A 19,787-nucleotide genomic window follows, 5' to 3' on the forward strand; every position below is an offset into this window, starting at 1 on the left:
TAAGGATGAAAGAGACATAGTTAATAACATAGTTGACGGTTCTAACCAAACACTTGATTTGTTTACTTGGTTTCCTAATTAGGAAATACCCACTTTAACTTTCACACAACATTTTGGCGTATTTCTAGAAATAGAATTAAAACTCATGACTCTCATACATGTGATTTCGAGATGACCAGACAGTTTCTACAGTGTTTATTAGCTTGGACCACAGAAAATCATCAAATTTTTATGGGAAAAGATAATAAGATGTGTTTGCTGTAAATAAAATCAGAGTACCTAATACAGTACGGAGGTACCTACTTCCAACGTGCGGGCTTTTTAGTCCCCTAAGACTTAAAATTCTAAGCCAATCAAAGTGGAGGTGGTTACCGTAACACCCCTTTTATGCAGTGTTACGTGCTAAGAGCATCACCATTAGGGCGGACGGGAAAGCCCCAAATGACCTAACTATCGCTGCAGCTCCGACTTGCCGGGAACAGCCGGGGTTTTTCGAGCCGTCAAAAGAAAAAAAAAATTGAAATCTAAATGTTGCTTGCTTAGCTGCAATAATGCTTCGGCGATTCTTCCTACCTTCTTCAACATAATTCCATTTACGGCATTTGCAAGTTCAATTGATTTGCGGTTCCTTTATTAGACCTGTATAATATTTCTCGGACCTTGTTCATTAATACTTTTACAGTTTCCACGCCGGATTTTCCAAGCTGTGCGTGGGATCTCGTTTGCTATTCTTGTACAAGTAAGAGGATATTATAGATTTGCACCACAAAACTTCGACGACCCCTCCAACCCCTCTTAATCCTGTTCCAGTTGGCCCACAATGTCTGAGAAGCCAGAGGTTGCCGGTAAGTGAAGCTTTTATTCATATATATATAATATATATATGTCTGACTCTGTGCGAATATAAGCTAATCGTGGTCTCTTGTAGCTCAACCTTCCGACCAGGAAGCCGAAACCCTAGATGGCCAGTCTGACCATGCTACACTTGGCTCCAACGACCAGGCAGCTGAGGAGGATGAAGAAGAAGTTGCAGACGGTATGGCGAGAATCTTACCTCCCAGGTAGACGTTACCATGCCAATGCTAATACACGGCCTATAGCATTGTATCCTCTCATTATCCACCTGCCCCGCGAGCCGAACAAGATTCATGTCATGGTTAGTAGATACCCCTGTCTACTATGTATGGTTCCTCTTATATGGCCGGTAATGGCTAATCTTGGTACAGGTCTCGCCTCAAGAGCAGGTCCACGAGCTACGACAGTCTATTATCGAGCTGCCATCTGCTTTCCAATACTCGTGCTTCCACCTCGAGCATGCCGGCGAGCGCATAAATGACTTTGTGCAAATCTCTGACGTGAAGGGACTCGGTCCGGAAGCTGAGATCCGCTTAGTAGAGGACCCCTACACCGAAAAGGAGGCTAGAATACATGTCATCCGAATTCGTGATCTGGTTGGTGCTGCTGGAGATCGGACTGACACCCTGCAAGGGGTTCTACCCGGCATTTCCCTCTTCGATTCCATTACTACTAGTGCCCAGGATGCCGACAATGTCCAAGCTAGTGCCTACGAATTCGATGCTCCTGCGAAGCCTTCAACTTTAATACCGAAAGAGGAAGAGCCCGCACCCAAGACGGTGAAGTCGATTGCCCTGTCGCCATGGAACCCTCCACCCTACCATCTTAGACAGAAGGGCCATCTGCTCTACCTACTTATCACCACGAACGAAGGAGAGCAATACCAGATCACTGCGCATGTTGGCGGGTTCTACGTGAACAAGTCATCGAACAGCAAATTCAACCCCTTGCCCCGCGCTGCTCCCAAGGGTCATTCCGCGCACTCACTATTAACACTTCTAACTCAGATCTCTCCCTCATTCTCAGAGTCCTTCGAGCAACTACTGCAGTACAACAACCGTAAGGACCCTCTCGCCACATTCCAGATGACGAATGCTATCCCCGCGGCACCATGGCTAGTTCCTTCGCCATCCTCGCTTTTATGTGCTCACAGTTCGGATCTCACAAGAACTCAGGAGGGATATCTTATCTCCGGTGTTGATAACACTGATACCCTAAGAGATTGGAACGAAGAGTTCCAGTCAGCTCGCGAATTGCCAAAAGAGACGGTTCAAGACCGTGTCTTCCGAGAGCGATTTATCTCTAAGCTGTTTGCTGACTATTCCGATGCTGCTGCCCGAGGTGCTATGCTGGTTGCCCGTGGTGAGGTCACTCCCCTCAACCCGACGGAAGGTCGCGATGCACAGATCTTTGTCTACAACAACGTGTTCTTCTCTTTCGGAGCTGACGGCGTGGGTACCTTTACTTCTGAGGGCGGCGATGATGCTGCTAGGGTTGCCACAGGAAAGGATGTCAATGGCGTGCGTCTAGTCAACCAGCTTGACATCGATGGGCTGTATAGCCCGGCGACTGTAGTGGTCGACTACCTCGGAAAGAGGATCGTTGGCCAGACTGTCGTTCCAGGCATTTTTAAGCAAAGGGAACCTGGCGAGAATTCCATCGAGTATGGAGCAGTAGAAGGGAAGGAGATCGTTGCAGCCGATGAACGGTTTGCGCCAACTTTTGAAAAGCTTTCGAAGGCCCTAAGAGTGAAGAAGCATCCTGTCTGGGATAAGGATGGCAAGCGATTCGATCTGGAGGCTAGTGTCGAAACTAAAGGACTGATGGGAACGGACGGTCGTAAATACGTCCTTGACCTATACCGTATTACGCCCCTTGATGTGTTATGGCTCGAAGAAAATAGCAGCAGCACCGAGGGAGAGAAGAATGAGCTCGAGTATCCCCATCGTATGACGGTCTTGCGACCAGAACTCGTGGAACTGATCCGGAATCAAAAATGGACCGAGTGGGTCAATAAGGAGCTCGCGCGGTTAAAGCAACAGTCCCAGTCCAAGTCTCAAGATGAGAAATCCAGCAAAGAAGAAAACTCGTCCACAGAAGAGAAGACCGAGGAGAAGACCGAGGAGAAGACCGAAGAGAAGACCGAAGAGAAGTCTGAAGAGAAATCTGAAGAGAAATCTGAGGAGACTGCGAAGGAGAGCACGGACGAAGACAAGCCTAATGAGTCTAACGATAGCGCCGCAACGGAGCCCGAAGACCGCATTGACGCTTCTGAATTCTACTTCGCACTTAACCCAGATGTCTGCAGCGGACAAGTTCCGCAGACCGAAGCTGAGAAGGAGGAAATGGCTGCCGACGAAGAGGATGTTCGAAATGCCTGTAAATACCTACGCGAATCAGCAATTCCCGACTTCGTCAACGATATCAAGGCTGCAGATCTGCCTTTCCCCATGGATGGCTTGTCGTTGACCAAGATGATGCATAAGCGCGGAATCAACATGCGATACCTTGGCCAGATTGTGTCTCTCTGCGAAGGACCGAGGCTTTCGCGCCTTCGAGACTTGGCCTTACAGGAGATAATATCGAGAGCATTCAAGCATGTTGCGAGCAAGTACTTGCGGTATTTGCCAATTCCTCTTACTTCAGCCGGCATTGCCCATCTTCTCAACTGCCTTCTCGGATTTGGCTTCAACAGCAAGCCTACTGCTGAGATAGACGAGTCTCTAAAGGTACTTTACCCTGAAGCTGACCTTGCATTCGCGGATCTTACCCCGGAGAGTCTCCGACAGGAAATTGAAGCGCAGGCCACTCGCCGATTCAAGTCCACTTTAGATTCGGACTGGCATAACCAAATCAAGCACCTTCAGCTCCTTCGTGACGTATCCTTGAAGCTTGGTCTTCAAGTTCAGGTGAAGGACTTCAAATTCACCAACGACCCTAGCGCAGCGCCCACTGCAAATGGCGTCAACGGTCACGCAAACAGCGATAGCAAGAATGACAGCAAGAAGAAAAAGAAGAAGACGAGGGATGGATCCCCGGCTTCCGTTGCTTCCTCTACCAGCACGTCAACCACCTTTACTCCGGATGATATTATCAATGTCGTCCCGATTATTAAAGACTCCGCACCGAAGAGTGCCATTTCCGAGGAGGCCTTGGAAGGTGGTCGCCATTCCATCATGCAAAACAACAGGAAGATTGGCCAGGAGTTGTTGTTGGAGAGTCTGACTCTTCACGAACAAATCTACGGAATCCTCCACCCCGAAGTTGCGCGAGCATACTCTAGTCTTGCACAGATCTACTATCAGCTCGAGGAGAAGGAGGCTGCTGTCGATTTGGCGAGGAAAGCTGTCGTTGTATCAGAGCGTACTATCGGTGTCGACTCTGCGGATACGTTGCTCTACTACCTAAACCTTGGGCTCTATGTACATGGATCTGGCGACAGCAAGACAGCTCTTACATACGTTAAGCATGCGCTTGACCTGTGGAAGATCATCTACGGGTCTGACCACCCTGATTCGATCACAACCCTGAACAATGCAGCAGTCATGCTTCAGCACATGCAAGCATACCACGAATCTCGCATCTGGTTCGAGCAAGCCCTTGCTGTCTGCGAGCGTGTGATGGGCAAGCAGTCTCTCCCAGCTGCCAGTCTCCTGTTCCAGCTCGCACAGGCGCTCGCTTTGGACAACGAATCCAAGGCTGCCCTCGGCAAGATGCGTGATTGTTACAATATCTTCTTGCAGCAGCTTGGGCCGGAGAATAACAATACCAAAGAGGCTGAGACATGGTTAGAGCAACTAACACAGAACGCTGTCGCAATCGCGAAGAGGGACAAGGACGCTCAGTCAAGGCGTCTACGGGCTGGAATCCACTTCCCGGCTCGCAACGTCGCATTAGGAGGTGGCGCCGGCGCTATGGCACAACCCACAGCACTAAACCAGCCCGGATCGGATAAGCCAGATGCCCGAAGCATCGACGATCTCATCAAATTTATTGAGGGTAACACGGCTCAGAAGAAGAGCACCAAGAAACGCACAGGTCGCAGCGGGCCCAAAACTAGAGTTGGCGCGGCCGTTGCCTCATAAAGCGTTAAGGACAATAGGACACGGGGACAGGATGCGGATCACGGGGAACGAAGCTTAACATGAACGGGTATGAGGGGGCTCTAAAACACGGACCGGGAGGGGGCATGAAAAGGAAAGAATGAAGAGTTACGTCTACCTGGCATGAATGACATTTTCCCTCGGTTGAGGCGTCTCTGGAACGGGGTCAAAAATCTGTGTGTTTTTTTATCTTTTCTTTTTTCTACCCTCCCCCAGGGACTGGTTGCATAGATTTAAGAAAGGGGTGTTGCATCGCGTTGTTTTTTCCCTATCCTCATCTCACCTCTACCGCCTAATAGGCGGTAAACTCCTTACTCTCTATCTACTGCAGTATGTCGGAACTCGACAACACATATGGTATGATGGTGTTTGAGCTGTATATATTAGGTGGACGACGAAGGGAAGGGGACAAGTCAGTCGGACCAGGTCTAAGGTACAAACAGCAGGCAGTCAGTATAGCATCTCGAGGGGATCTATTCCCGCTCTCGGTCATACATACTATGCGAGACACGGGGCGCGCAATTCCCTTATGGGTACTTGCTTGCCTCGCGTGTGTTAATAGACATCATCTTCACTCTTGCCTGCGAGGTTGCTTGACTTGGCTACATAGGCACCTATCTAAGCATACTGTACTTATACATATACACGCATGCAACTAACTGTTGGAACCGTATACTAGAAACCAAGTGCACATCATTGCATACGTGTTTGCGAGAAACTGTGCCTGATTGACTGGAAACTCTGCATGCATGGTGGCTTTTGCTATAGTTGTAGTTGCTGAATTTCATATGGATTCATTTGAAAATCACCTACAAGCTATGTAGGCTGGACACCCAGGCCTTGAACAATATATTTGTCCGTTGGAGGGTGCAGTGCATATGTGGATGTTCGGAGCTGAAAAGAAGAATGCGAAAGAGAAAAAAACCATCGCCTAATAAAAGACATATGCGAAAAGAAATAAAAACAAAAAAGGGGCTAAAAACAACAACACCATAAAAGCAAGGACTCCCCTACTCCTCTTCTCGACTAGCTGACGCTCCCGATGCATAAACTTGTGTAGGCCTCCGGCAGTAATGCGTAGCTCGCCATCCACTCCCCCAGTCAGTCCTTTTTGTCCAGCCCAGCCCAGCCCAGCCTAGCCCCTGAAACGCCGATTTTTGTGTCGTTGGTGCCGTATGCGTTAATAGTACATGATGTATCCTTACCTACCTACCTACCTACCTTCCTTCCCATCCAGTCCAATGCGGTCCGCCCGCCTAACCGGGCCACCGAATCGCTTGCCTCATGTCGCCGCCTTCCAAAAGTCGATGATGAATAATGAATGGTACCGCCAACTCCGATTGATATAAAAAGAGAAACCCACTGAAGCCGCTAGAATCCGAGATCCAGTTACCCGTACAAAGCCATATAGTATAGCATCGTCCAGGACAAGAAGACGTATTCTCTTCTCAGATCGACTTGATCGAAGGCACATGTTGACCGCCCTAGCCCAAAGGAATGCAAGGTTCGTAGAATAATAGTACAAAGTGGGGAAGAAAAGCCAGAAAGCCTTTTCACAGCTATTTCCACTTAATGAAACAATCAAGAGGCCGACTGGTCGTAGCCGAAATGCCTCTTATGAGGTTAGTATATGACACTATTACTTAGGCCCGTCTGCCGTTTGCACGGGGACCGAGACCACCGCCGAAGTGAAGATTGGCGTGGTAAGAGCCGATGCTCTGGAAGCCTCTATAAAAGCTATTAGAAAATGTCCTAAATACTAGCTTGTGGAAAGTGATAGCGTACTTAGTAAGGTCAAACCCGCCTTCTCCTTCTCCTTCTCCTTCTCCTTCTCCTTCTCCTCCTTCGCCTTCGCCTTCTTCTTCTTCGTCTTCCGGCGCGGCTGTTTTCTCTCTGTCTTGGGTCTCCGTGCGGGCTGATCGGGTCGATCTGCTGGGACTTGCAACAGGTGACTCATCACCCGCGGCGGGAGGGGGACTGCTGCTGTTTGTCAAGCGGCGCATGGGCTTCGAAGGACTGACGTCAAACTGCGGCGGCTTCAGGGGCGTGCTGCCGATGTCGGCATACTTCCAGAAAGGGGCGGGAGAACTGGTCGGCATGTGCTGGCTGGGCCGTTGGGCGGTACTGGGAGGCGCAAGCCTAGGGTGGACGCGGTGAGGCGCCGGGGTGACGAAGGAGGCACTCTCATCCTGAAGAAAAGAAGAAGAAAGAGTTGGAGGCGATTGCGGAAGCGCCTGCGCAGCATCAAAGGAGTTGGTACCGTCTAAGACCCGCCGGCGCGGAAGGGGGCTTCCATCTTGGAAGCTCGCCGGCCCTGTCGGTAAATACTTGCGATCTGGTGTAACCTGGGATAGGTTGAAAGATGACTTCGGGGGTGGCGATGCGAGTGGGGAGGCCTTACGCTTTCGGGTCGACGCCGGCTCTCGGTTTGTGATCTCTCTAGGCCCATGAGTGATGTAACTCAGCTGGCTAGGCTGACTGGGAGACGAGGGTGCAGAAGAGCCTCGATGCCCACCACGGCCGCCCTTGTACGCAACGCGGATCATTTCTTCGCGGGCCTCGGGAACAATCTCCCATTTCATACCTTTACCTGGCTCGTCCGTGGTTCGAGGTGCTTTCATAAAGGACTTGTTCAATGATAGATTGTGTCTTATTGAATTCTGCGATTTGGTTAGCAGGGTTGTTGCAGGGGAAATATATATATTAAACTTGCCTGCCACCCGGAAGGAGGTTGGTGTCTATAATATGCATAATTCTTCGTGATATACTGATAAATCCCGGCAAGGTTTAATTTCTCCTCCGACGTGCTCATGATCGCCTGTGTGATCATTTGAGCATAGCTGAAATGAGGCTTGATGTGCTTGTTTTCATCTTTGCTTAAGTCTACATCACTTTGACTCATTATCACCGTACCAGAAGAGCCTTGTGCAGGCGTCTTCTGTTGAGAAGTAGCAGGGCGACTCTTGGCCGAGGGTGGTGTGCCTGGCCGTCGGTAATCGGGGGGCGCAGGCGCGATTGGTTGCTGGAAGAGCTGGCCGCGGGAGGAAGAGGGTCGTGCAGGCTGCGAAGATGGATGATCCGCCGGAGGTGCCGTAGGAAGAGCTGTCCGTCCTGTTTCGCGCGCAGGGGTCGACTGCGAAGGTTTGATGCCAGCTTGTTCAAGGTACATAGGGTGTATATCGAGGGGTCCTATGCTAGCAGGCAAAACGAACATCATTTCGATGCCACCAATTTCAATAACCTCGCCGCTGGAAAGAGGATGCGGAGTATCCGTTTTCTTCATGGGGATGTTGTTGACCTTGATGCCATTGCGCCCTTTCGCCTGAATAAACCACCTTCCAGGGTCCGAGTCGTAGTAAATGATGGCCGTCTGGCGTGAGAACGTCTTGGAGGGACCAAGGTCGATATGAACAAATTCTTCATTCTCGCGGTCTTGTCGAGGGGGGTGGGCATGGGAAGGTTCGGAAGTTCTACCAATATTAATAGACAACGACTTGATGTAATACGTCCAGTCGTGTGCGGATATTTTGGCAAAAGCCTCTATATCCTCGGTCTGGGCTTCGTGTATAGCATTGGCATGATCTTTGCTGGCCTGGGTTTGAATGCTTCGCAAATGTTGGGTTACTTGAGTAATTAGTCGGTCGTCGTCGCTAGACCCTTCGGGCGCCGAGTTATCAAGGGTGAGACTTGAACCCTCATCTTCGACGGTTTCCGAGACTAGTTCGTCACCCTATATTTAGAAATGTAGTTAGTAGATATAAGCGACGAGATAAAGCGCCGGAAAGGATATTCACTTTTCTTCTGCGTTTAGATGGGCGCGACGGCGAGGATTGCTCCGGCGGGGCGGGGCTCGGACTAATATCGCGATGCCGGCGCGTCCTTTGTGATCGCTTCGATGACGGAGGCATACTATAAGCCCATTACAAGGCAAAACCACGAGGTATTGGCGGGGTTTCCCAGATGGTGCGGATCGTAAATAAAAAGAGGGTGGATTTATGCCAATTTATAGACCCGGAACTAGTGGGACGTGCGACGGGGTAGGTTCAAGGTATAGCGCAAGTAGGCGACAAAATTGGCGACAGAGTTGACAATGGTCTTACCCTATTAATACGAGGTTTGTAGTCGTTTCAATCGCAAGACAATATCGCAACTCTCCTGCGTATTTCGACCAAGTAGTTGCAATTTGGTTATAGATAAACGCAAACGTAAGTGGGGTATGATAAGTTAAGTCCAGGACGTCAAGGGTTCGTTGAGGCTCAAGGGCTAGAAAATATCGCGGTGATGGCAACGTAGTATTCGACGCGGCAAGTGGTAAATGAGGCGCGCTGGTAAAGCAAAGGGAAAAAAAGTCGTAGAGGGTTTACGGCGCAAAGTATAAATATTTGGAAAGTATGATAGCAACCAGGCTCGTTACTCTGGATATGGTCGCCGGGGTTATAGAAGTGGAAGGCAAAGCTTGGAGGGGGCCAACACAATTTGGTTGCGGTGCGATGCGATGCGATTTGGTGCGATTAGTTTTCAAATATTGACTTGGTGATGTGGTTTGTTTAAAAAAAAAAAAATGTCGATCGGTCGCGCTTCCCTCTTTCGTTACGCAACTTTAAGGACATCCCTGTCACTTTGTCACCCACTTTCCAACCGAGGCGCGTCACAGACTCACAGTCAGTCACCCTTTTAAGATTTTAAAATACCTCCAGCACCTCCCCGCCTGAATTATTTTAAAGTGCCCCAAGCTCCTCTTTCCCTTTTTTTGTGTACAATACGTACATAAGATAAGATATCATCCCTACCTCCCAACCTTAGGTAGTTACATGTAATTGAGGCAATGCTGTTATGCAGATGCAGACCTATTTTTGTTACTTCACGTTAGCAAGTAATAATAAGACTTGCCTGCGCATTACTTCTATTATCGACATAATAGATGTCTATACTTCGAATGTTTACTTTTTTATAGCAAACTCTTTAGCGCCCATTGTTTGCTGATTGACAGTTCTGCATCGCATCCCGCATCTCAAAAATACCTCTATTGACGCAGTGATCCCCGCAGTTCCGTCGAGATGCTTCCAATTCGCTATATTCAGATTCTTCACCCACTTGCCCGCCCTCACCCACTGTAATTGGCCCAGGCTAAATCCAGAACTACCAGAGTCTGCACATCATTGCGGAGACCATCTTGACAGCCTGTGCGGCCTAGTTAGTGCAGCCTACCGCTTCTATTCTTTTCATATCTCAGCGCAAATATCTAAAACCGTCTCAGGTCGGCTTATTCTTCAACCACTCACGACACTGCCACTTTCTATGGCTTAGTTGTCTTATACCATTACTGACCTGCTAGCCTTGTCAATCAGCGTCTGACAAAATATAGATTTTTGGTTTCAGGAGCTCTCAGTTTCGCCGTTGCGTATATTGACTATTAAGGAGATGGGTATAAGTGGTTCGTCGGTTCGCCGGTTCGCCGGTTCGCTAGACTTCGGGAGGAGCCGTCAGCCGCGGCCAAATCAATAAGATTATCCTTGATCAACATCTCGAATATTCTAAAATGTTTGCCCAGATGTGGCTTCAGACTAAGTACCTATGTATAAGTATATATAGTCTAAGTGACACTAGTATTATAATAGTAATCATCTATCTCATACGATATTAGTAAACAAAAGATCGGAGATGTTGTTCCTTCATAAAGTGCACATACAGTCATAGCACAATTCAGATCGAGGATCATTCACTAGCCTAGTAAATAGCAAGCAGTTATAAATTTTGAACCATTTACCTAGGTATTCCCTATATGTATAATATATTTAGTTAAAAAAAGGTTAAAATTAAAGGTATTAAGGTTTAAAAATGGAAACTTTTAAATTAATTAAACAGAATAATAACAAAACTAAACGAAAAATATAAATTTTAAACAAAAACTTAGCATAATAAAACTTTTTTTTTTTATTTAAAATTCAATTAATTACATATATTAAACTAAAATCAAATAAAAAATACGTATTTTGAGGAAAAAAATAAAAGTGGGGAATTGGAAAAATACGTATTTTATAAACTTTTAAAAAGTTTAAAATTAGAACCGGTAGCGGGAGGCGTGGTTTATAGATGTAATTTTGGTAACATTTATAGTAAATTTGTTTTGATAAATTATATAATACATATATATAGTTTGAAAAAAAGTTATATTAATAATTTGTAAAGTTTGTAATTTAAAGTATTATTGGTTTATTTTTGTTTGGCGATTTTTTTGTAGTGGCGAGAAATAAATTATTGATAGATTTTTAAAATATGTATATTAATTTCGATTAAAAAATCTTTGGTTGGAGTTGGGTTTTTATGTAAGGTGTAGGTTTAATTATATATTATTGTTTTTGTTGAGTTTTAAGTAAAGTTAGAATTAATATGTAAATATTAATATTTATTGTATATATATATTTGAATATATTTTATCAAATATTTAATTTAATTTTTAAACTTTTTAATTTATTTTTTAAAACATTAATAAAATGTATATTATATTAATTACCACAACAATTTTTAATAAATACCTTTACAAAATAAAAACTATCAATTTTGTAATGTAATGTGTTAAAATGTATAAACTAAATTATTAGGTTAAAATAATTTTGATAGCTTTGTAAAAAGTAGTAGGGGTATATAATAAACCTAAATACCTTAAAAATAAAGTTAAAAACAAGGCTAAAAACAAGGCTAAGGATAGTAAGTTAGTTATTGTATTAATTATAGCGGCATTAATAAAAATAATAATAATAAAATAAATTGAAACGATTTTTTTAAAAACAAAAGTTATAATTAATTAGTTTATATCGGTTTAAAGTTTTAAAATAAAAACTTAAAAATTAAAATATTGTTTAAATTAAAAACTATAAAATATTAGTCTTATATATTATAAGTGTATTGTTAAATATGAAAAGATTATAGGACCCCTATTTTTTTATATAATTGGCCTTGGGGTTTTAAAAACTTTATTCCTTCCTTTTTAAATACCTTAATCGTAACTACTATCCAATAAAAACTATTTATTTAAAATAATATTTATTTAATTCTTTTATTTCCAAAACTTATAAAATATTATTGGTATTAACGTATTAATTTATTTAATATTTTATAATAACATTCCCTACCTAAAATACATTTATATCGTTAGGAAATTAACACTTTCAAAATAAATTATTGATTATTTCGCTATAAGTTTTTATTTTTTTATTTGATTTAAATAATTTATTGGATTGTTAATATAACTAATATTTAGTAAAGATAGTATAAAAAATTGATTTAATGTTAAAAATATTTATAACGTTTAAAATTTCTTTAAAATTAAGATTAGAAAAACCCAAATCGAAAAAATTCCCATTTTTTAACCTGAATTTTTTATATGTTAAATTGTTAAAATTGTAAAAGTAAATATCGAAAGAGGTAGGAATGGTATAGATAAAAAAATTATTAAGATGTAAATTGTAATGTATTATGCCTTAATAATAGATATATATAATCGATTTAATAATTTGCCGATATTATTTTTTTCGAAGATTAAAAAAAATTGTGTTATTGTTATTTATATATTTTTAAAAATTTTTATGGTTTGTTTTGGTAAGGAGTAATTCCAATAAAAATTCTGGGTTATTTTGTTATTTAAGATATTAAATAATTTAAGAGTATGTTTTTAATATTTTAAAGATTTAACGTTCAATTACGAAATAATAGGTAGTTTTAGCGGCAAATTACTTATTATTCATTAGCCAAAAATATTTTAAAATTACGCCAGGTTAAATTTGGAGTAAAAATGATGTTAAATTTAGTTGGAATGGTAAATGTGCTATTAAATTAAAAGTATTAAAGGTTTTGAAAATGATATTATAAAAATTTAATTTAAGAAATAAAAATCATTTAAATTAACTAAATATTTTTAAAGATATGTAGTTAGTTAATTAAGTAATTTAAAAGAATATTTTGTTTTTTTGTAATTATGTGTTTATGTGGTTTTTGTGGCATATAATAATTATACAATTTAATAATAACTAAATCTTTTATTAAACTAAACTATATAAAAATAATTATAAATTTTGTTAAAGATCTTAATAGTTGCTTTTTTTATTTAAAAAATTATTGGTATAGTTAAATTGTTACAAATTTTAGATAATTGTTTTTATGTTTTTATCTTATTTATTGGCCTAATTATTATAATACAATTATATTTTAGATAGGATATTGGAGTTTTCAATATTTAATCTCCTAAACACTAAATCTACAATAACCATACTATCTTTACAACTAACCTAATCCTACCCAATTAAACTTAACACTATTAACTAGAGCTTAAAAATACATTAAGAAAAAGATAAGTTATATAAAATTATAGAAAAGATATTTTTAATAAAATTTGATTATTACCCAAATATTAACTGGAATTAATCGGGCGTTTTTCTAATATAGTGTAAAATATTTAATGGAATTTAAGATTTATATATAAAGTAATTAATTATTAAAAACTCCGTTTTTATTTAAAAATAAAATTGGTTTATAAACAGTAAGGAAAATGCTTGCGATTTTGGAAAAAATTAAATAATCCTTAAATTATCCAATTTAAATCCTTAATTATTTTTTATATTAATAGATTTTTATAATAAATTATAATAAAATAATAGGATTTAAAACTGAAATTATAACCCTATATTTAACGTAGAGTATTTAAAATATTTTTAAAATAGTGCCGATAAGGGTTACGATATAAATTTTGTTTTTTTGTAGTTTAATATAAATAAAAATAACAATATTTAAGGTTATAATAATATGGTATCAATATTTGTATTTAAAAGTTTCCTATATTTTTCCGGGAAAAAGGAAATAAAAAACTAAAATTAAGATTTTGTTTTAAAATCTAACTCTTCATCTATAGAAGACACTTAAGATTTTTTTTTTAATATATTTTTAAGAAATTGTAGTGCGGATAATCCTATATCTTAGATTGGTGTGGAATTTTTATTATTATAATTTAATATATTAATATTTTTTAATATTGTGTTTTGTATTATAACATTATCTTTTATATTAATTTTATCTACATTTAAACTAATTAGATTATATATTATTTTTTTAACTATGTTTACTGCCTTTTTTTTAATAGGTTTTAATTGCCATTTCTAATTAAGAATTAAGATTATTTAGTTATTTAAAGGTTTAATTAAAAAGGATTTTAAGAAGGTATATACAAAATCTTATTAAAGAAAAAATATTATTAAGAAAGTAACCGGTAGTATTTTTTGTTTTAGGCGGGGTAAGAAGGTAATATATTATATTTATTAAAATATTTTTGTATATAACTTTTCCTATTAACAATTTATATTAGTAGTTTTAATGTCTACTTCCCCCCCAAATACAAATATAACCTAACGCTAAAATTTCTAAAATTTTTTATTTTTAAGATTTCGTTCTTATATCAATTTATTCTAGAAGTTTAATAAGAAAATTCGCTTATAAAATGTAGTAATTGTTGACGGTTAGATGGTTACATGAATTTTATTACTAAAATTAACTTTTAATGTTTTATTTAAAAATTTAAGAAAATTACACATAGCAACTAAAAATATTTATTTAAAAACCAACTTAAATAATAAAAGTAAATAAATTATACAAAATTAACCTTCTTTAAACTTAACAAAAAACCTATTAAATAATTTTTAACTATCCTTTAAAAACTTAATTAAAAGAGTACGTAATTTATTAAAAAAAAGATAAAATTAGATAATTTGAATAGTAATGGAAAATAGTTTTATATTCTTATAAAAAAACTTAATACTAAAAATAATAACCGTAATTTAGAAGATGCGTTATTTAATTTACTTTCTTTTTTATCGATTATATATATTCAAAAAAACTCAGCTTTTATTAATTAAAGTATAGATTAGTTTATAATTTATTACATTAACGGTAGGAGTAAAGGATTGGAAACACTAGGTAGTATTAATATTAACGTATTTTTATATTTTTAAATTACCGCCTATAATATAATTTTATATAATATAAATATGGTTTAGAAATTGTATTAATTTGTTGTTATAACATAACACCAAATATTTATATAAATTTCTTAACTTTAAACCTTTTTATAAACTTAAAAAAATAAATAAATTATTAAATACTTTAAAGACTATTTTTTGGCAACCACTTCTTTACTTTTTTACCTTATTATATAGGAGGTTTAAACTAATTTTTTTGTTAGTACTAAAACAAACTAACTAATTATTTACAAAATCTAATTTCGTATATTCGTACCGTTATATATTATAAAAAATCTCGCCATTAAAATGACTATACTATAATAAATAATTTTTAAATAAAACTTAAATAAACTTTTTGTATATTATCCGCAGAAAGTTATTAGGCGGGTAATATAGTTGAATAATCTAATACATATCCTCCCCAAATCACTTTATAACCGCCTTAATTTAATGGCAATCTATTAAACATTAAATCTTAATATTTTATATATATAAATATATTCCATTATAAAAAATTTATTTAAAATTATTTTTATTTATTTAAAGTTTATTAATAATATTTCTAAATTCCGCCTCGATTATTATACCAGATATATAGTTATTTAAAACCTTTAACTTAAAAATATATAAAAAAATATTAACAAATTTCAATTTAATACGATTATTAATTTCCTTAAGATAATTTCTACACATTTTAAAATCTAAAAAAGAAATAAAAACCTAAACAAAAACATATAAAAACCGGGTATAAAAACCTACCCCATAAAAATTAAATAGATTAAAAAGTACCATAATTTATTTCATTTTTTTTTTCTTAAAAAATATAAACGCCTATTAGTTTTAATTTATGGTTAGTAATTAACAAATCGCTATTTAAAAATTGGTATATTAATATTTAATATTTAAAAAACAAAATATTATTTTTTATTTTAATTAATTTCTTTATATATTATTATAGGTTTTGTTTATTATTAATAAGAAATTTTAGTTTTATAAATTAAGAAATTATAATAAATTAGATTTTTTTATACCGTAAAAAATTATGGATTTAAAATTAATACCTAATTATTAAGCTACTAATTAACTTATTATTAAATACTATAAAAATTAATAAAACTTAACGGCCTAGCGACTACATTATAATAAAAAATAAATAATTATAATTTTTAATCAATTAAATAAAATTAAAATTAATTATTATACGTAAGTAGAATTATACCAATAAAAACAATAGCATTTAAATTTTTAGATTTTTATAACCAAATTTAAAATAGTTACATTTTAGTAAAATATTATAATATAGGAAAAATACATTAATATTATTAATAAGTATAAATCTAACCTAAAAAATAAACATTTTATCCAATAATAAAAAATCATTAATAAATATAAGTAGATATAATAAAAAAAGTTATTAAAAAAATAATAATTAGATTTCAATAATTTAATAACACTTATTTATAATTTGGTAAATAATTTATTATAATTGTACATACGAAGATTCTAACATTACCCTATAAGAGGATAATTTAAAAGATAGAGAGCGCATACCACTACTTCAGCTATATAACTTAACCCATAAATAGGATTATTCTAAATAATTTATTGTAAGATTTTTTTATTAATAAGGAAATGTGGAGGATGCATATAAGTATAGATATATAATTACCTAGCATAATAATAATATATATATTATATAATTAAAATTATTTTAAATTTCCAAATTTCCTTATTAATAAAACAAAATTAAACTATAATTATTAAAATTAAAAAATTAAACCTTAAATTTAATATTTTAATTTATAAATTAAGATTATTATACCTAACCATTTTAAACTATATTAAATAACCCTATTACATAATCTATTCCGTATATATTTGGTATTGTTTTTATAAGTATAATGGGTTGTAATACATAACTTACCTTTTTTACCCTACCTTATAAATTTCAAAAAACCTACTTAATAAAAATCTGCTAAATTTTTATCATCAACACATCAATTACTTTATTTTATTTCAAAAATACCATAAAAAGGCATTTCTTTAAATATTATAATATAGTAATTTATAAAAAAGAAAATACCATTACATTATATAAATAAGGTAATACTATAATTACTAATTACAATATCTTTATAGATTTTATGTTAAAGAAAATATACGCCGGATTATTACCGAACCAAAACCAACTTTACTATTTAATAACGATAGTTTTAGAAAATATTTTCTTTCGTTTTATTCGGTTATTTGTTTTAATAATTTTTTTTTTTTGTTAATAATTTTGGGGGTACGAATAATACCGTCCAAATATTAATTAAATAAATTAAAATTTTTATATATAATAGTATACTCTCTTTACTTCGTTTATTTGCTGTTTACGATTTGGGTAGAGTAATATTACAGGACTTTTATTAGAAATTTAATATGAAATTATTACAACTATTAAGAAAATTTTTGTTAGAATATCTTTATTCGATTGCGGAAATCGTAAAGTTATGTAAAAGGTATTTTAAAAATGTCTACATATTTTAAATTAAGGAACTATAAAATAAAATACAATTTTATATTAATAAAAAAAAGGAAGTTAAACTATTAACTAACTTATCCTATTTATTTTAAGAAATTTTCCAATTTTTATTAAGATATTTATACGAATATCTAAATACGCCATTTAATTTATTCGAAATATTAAACTGTATAAATAATATATTATTATATAGTTAATATTATATTTGTTAATATTTTAAATTTATTTACTGTATAAATATAGATCTTATTTTTCACCTTATTTTATACCTTATATTTGAAATTAATTCTGGTTGTTTTTATTGTAAGTTATTTTTAAGTAGTAGCGTATGGAAGATTAATATTTTTATAAATTATTTAACAGAAAACGTGTTTATTAAACAATATCTACCCCTTTTCGAAGAAATCCAATTTTAAATTTATAATTCCAAATTCCTTAATTGTTTATAACTTAAATTTTGCTGTATTGTTTGTTAGAATTAAATTGTAAGAAAATTGATTGTTTAAAATTACCGGGATATTTTTAGAAAAATAAATATTTTTGTAGATTTACAGCTATACTTCTTTTACTTATTTCAACTTCCTATCCATGTCTTTTTGTGTTAGTACTGATTTTGTAATAATTGTATTATCTTATATGAAAGCCTAGAAATAACTTTATTTTATAGTTTTCGATAATATCTATTTTATATACAACTAAATAAAAGGTTAATATATTTATAACTTTTGTTTGGTAAGGTAAGGATGTTAATTCTAGAAAATCTATCTATATTATTAGCTATATATTTACTTCGAAATATTTAAATACGTCTTTTTAAACCTTTATATAAATACCTTAACTTAATTCTTAGCTATAATAAAGGTTAACTATATTTTATACCCTTTTTATTGCCGCTTATTAATATTATAAAAGGCCGTTTTATTGTAAAAGATATTTTTATTAAAGGCCTTTTTATTTAAGAATGCCTTAAAAAGTATACCTCTTGCCAACATATAGGTCTATTAAAGTTATTCTATATGTAGTAAAAAAGTTTAATCGTAAATAAGTAATTATTGGGAAATTTCCAAATAGCTTTTTGGAAACAGTATATATTTATTATAAGTTAAGGCTTAATTATGAACCTTTGTGATCTTAAGTAGGCATCTAAATAAGTAATATTTATTAAAAAAAAATTTTAACCTTTATTTAAATTCCTTACTAATAAACAAAATTTCAATTTATATATATTAAGATTTTTAATCTAATTATTTAATTATTAGCTTTAATAAATATAAAAAACCAGCTTTAATTGTTAAGAAATTAATTATTTTATTATTTTTTATTAAAATTGTTTTATAGAAAGATAGATTATATATTTGATATAAGTTTATAATATGGTGTTACCTGGAACCAAACCCATATCTAACTAACATTATTAAGTTTTTATAAGATTAGGGAATTTATATATATTATTAAATTTAAAAAACAAACTATACTAACATCCCACTCTACCTAAAATCTACCTGGAAATACTGTAAAACCAGCCTTACCTTTAAAAAAATTATATAAATAACAGATCTACATCCCGATTTAATAATCCAAATTTAAATAAATAATTTAATATAAATAAGAACGCAAAAACATATTTTTAATTTACCTTATACAATTAATTAAATTATGGAAATATAGATGTCTTTTTTTGATAACTAAATAAAAAACCTAATTTAATTAATCGAAATAACATAAATCTTATATTCTAATATTGGTAACCATATTTTAATTATGTTAAATAAAAGCCTTTAAAAATCTTAATAAAATATAAATATTTTAAAACTTAACCTTAATAGGATATTGGACATAAAAAGGCGTATAAATAGCATAAACGGAATAGAACTAGGTTATGATAGGATATTTTACAAAATAAATTAATTACAAAAAATATTTATTAAGATTAAAAGGTATAATAAGAAAATATAAAATCCAATTTAACTGTAAATATTTAATAGTTTACTATTAAACCATAACCTTACTTTATATAAACATATTTAAATTCCTAATTTAGTGCGAATTTATCTAGGCAAAAATCTTTAAAAAGCCTAAGTATTAGATCTTATCTAAATCTGGATACTAATAATCTATTAAATTAACTTCTTTTTAATTACTATAATATAAGAATATAAACCTTGTTTTTAATATAAGCCATATAATATATTCTCGAAGCGATTACATAATAACAAACTACATTTATATTTTAATAGAATAAGCTTATTAGTAAAACCATAAATAGTATTATAATAATTTGGGTTTTTATCGAGC

General features: G+C 34.7%; 2 protein-coding genes across 2 annotated transcripts; one reads left to right on the top strand and one right to left on the bottom strand.

Moving 5' to 3' along the window:
- Positions 1-427: 427 nt before the first annotated feature.
- F4813DRAFT_353752 (clustered mitochondria-domain-containing protein) lies at positions 428-5,544 on the top strand. The gene is made up of 4 exons (XM_049242674.1): positions 428-845; positions 929-1,036; positions 1,101-1,156; positions 1,227-5,544. Exons 1-4 carry the CDS (start codon positions 821-823, stop codon positions 4,938-4,940), a joined length of 3,903 nt encoding a protein of 1,300 aa, XP_049101638.1. The 5' UTR covers positions 428-820; the 3' UTR covers positions 4,941-5,544.
- A 972-nt stretch (positions 5,545-6,516) lies between these two features.
- On the bottom strand, positions 6,517-9,573 carry F4813DRAFT_340410 (fork head domain-containing protein). The gene is made up of 4 exons (XM_049241245.1): positions 8,753-9,573; positions 7,672-8,688; positions 6,744-7,618; positions 6,517-6,686 (listed from the first exon to the last, which is right to left on the bottom strand). The coding sequence occupies exons 1-4, from the start codon at positions 8,864-8,866 to the stop codon at positions 6,602-6,604; spliced, it is 2,091 nt and encodes a 696-aa protein (XP_049101639.1). The 5' UTR covers positions 8,867-9,573; the 3' UTR covers positions 6,517-6,601.
- Between the last annotated feature and the right edge of the window lie 10,214 nt (positions 9,574-19,787).

The sequence above is a fragment of the Daldinia decipiens genome, assembly GCF_022478715.1.
Source record: "Daldinia decipiens strain CBS 113046 unplaced genomic scaffold F4813scaffold_9, whole genome shotgun sequence".
Classification (NCBI taxonomy): domain Eukaryota; kingdom Fungi; phylum Ascomycota; class Sordariomycetes; order Xylariales; family Hypoxylaceae; genus Daldinia; species Daldinia decipiens.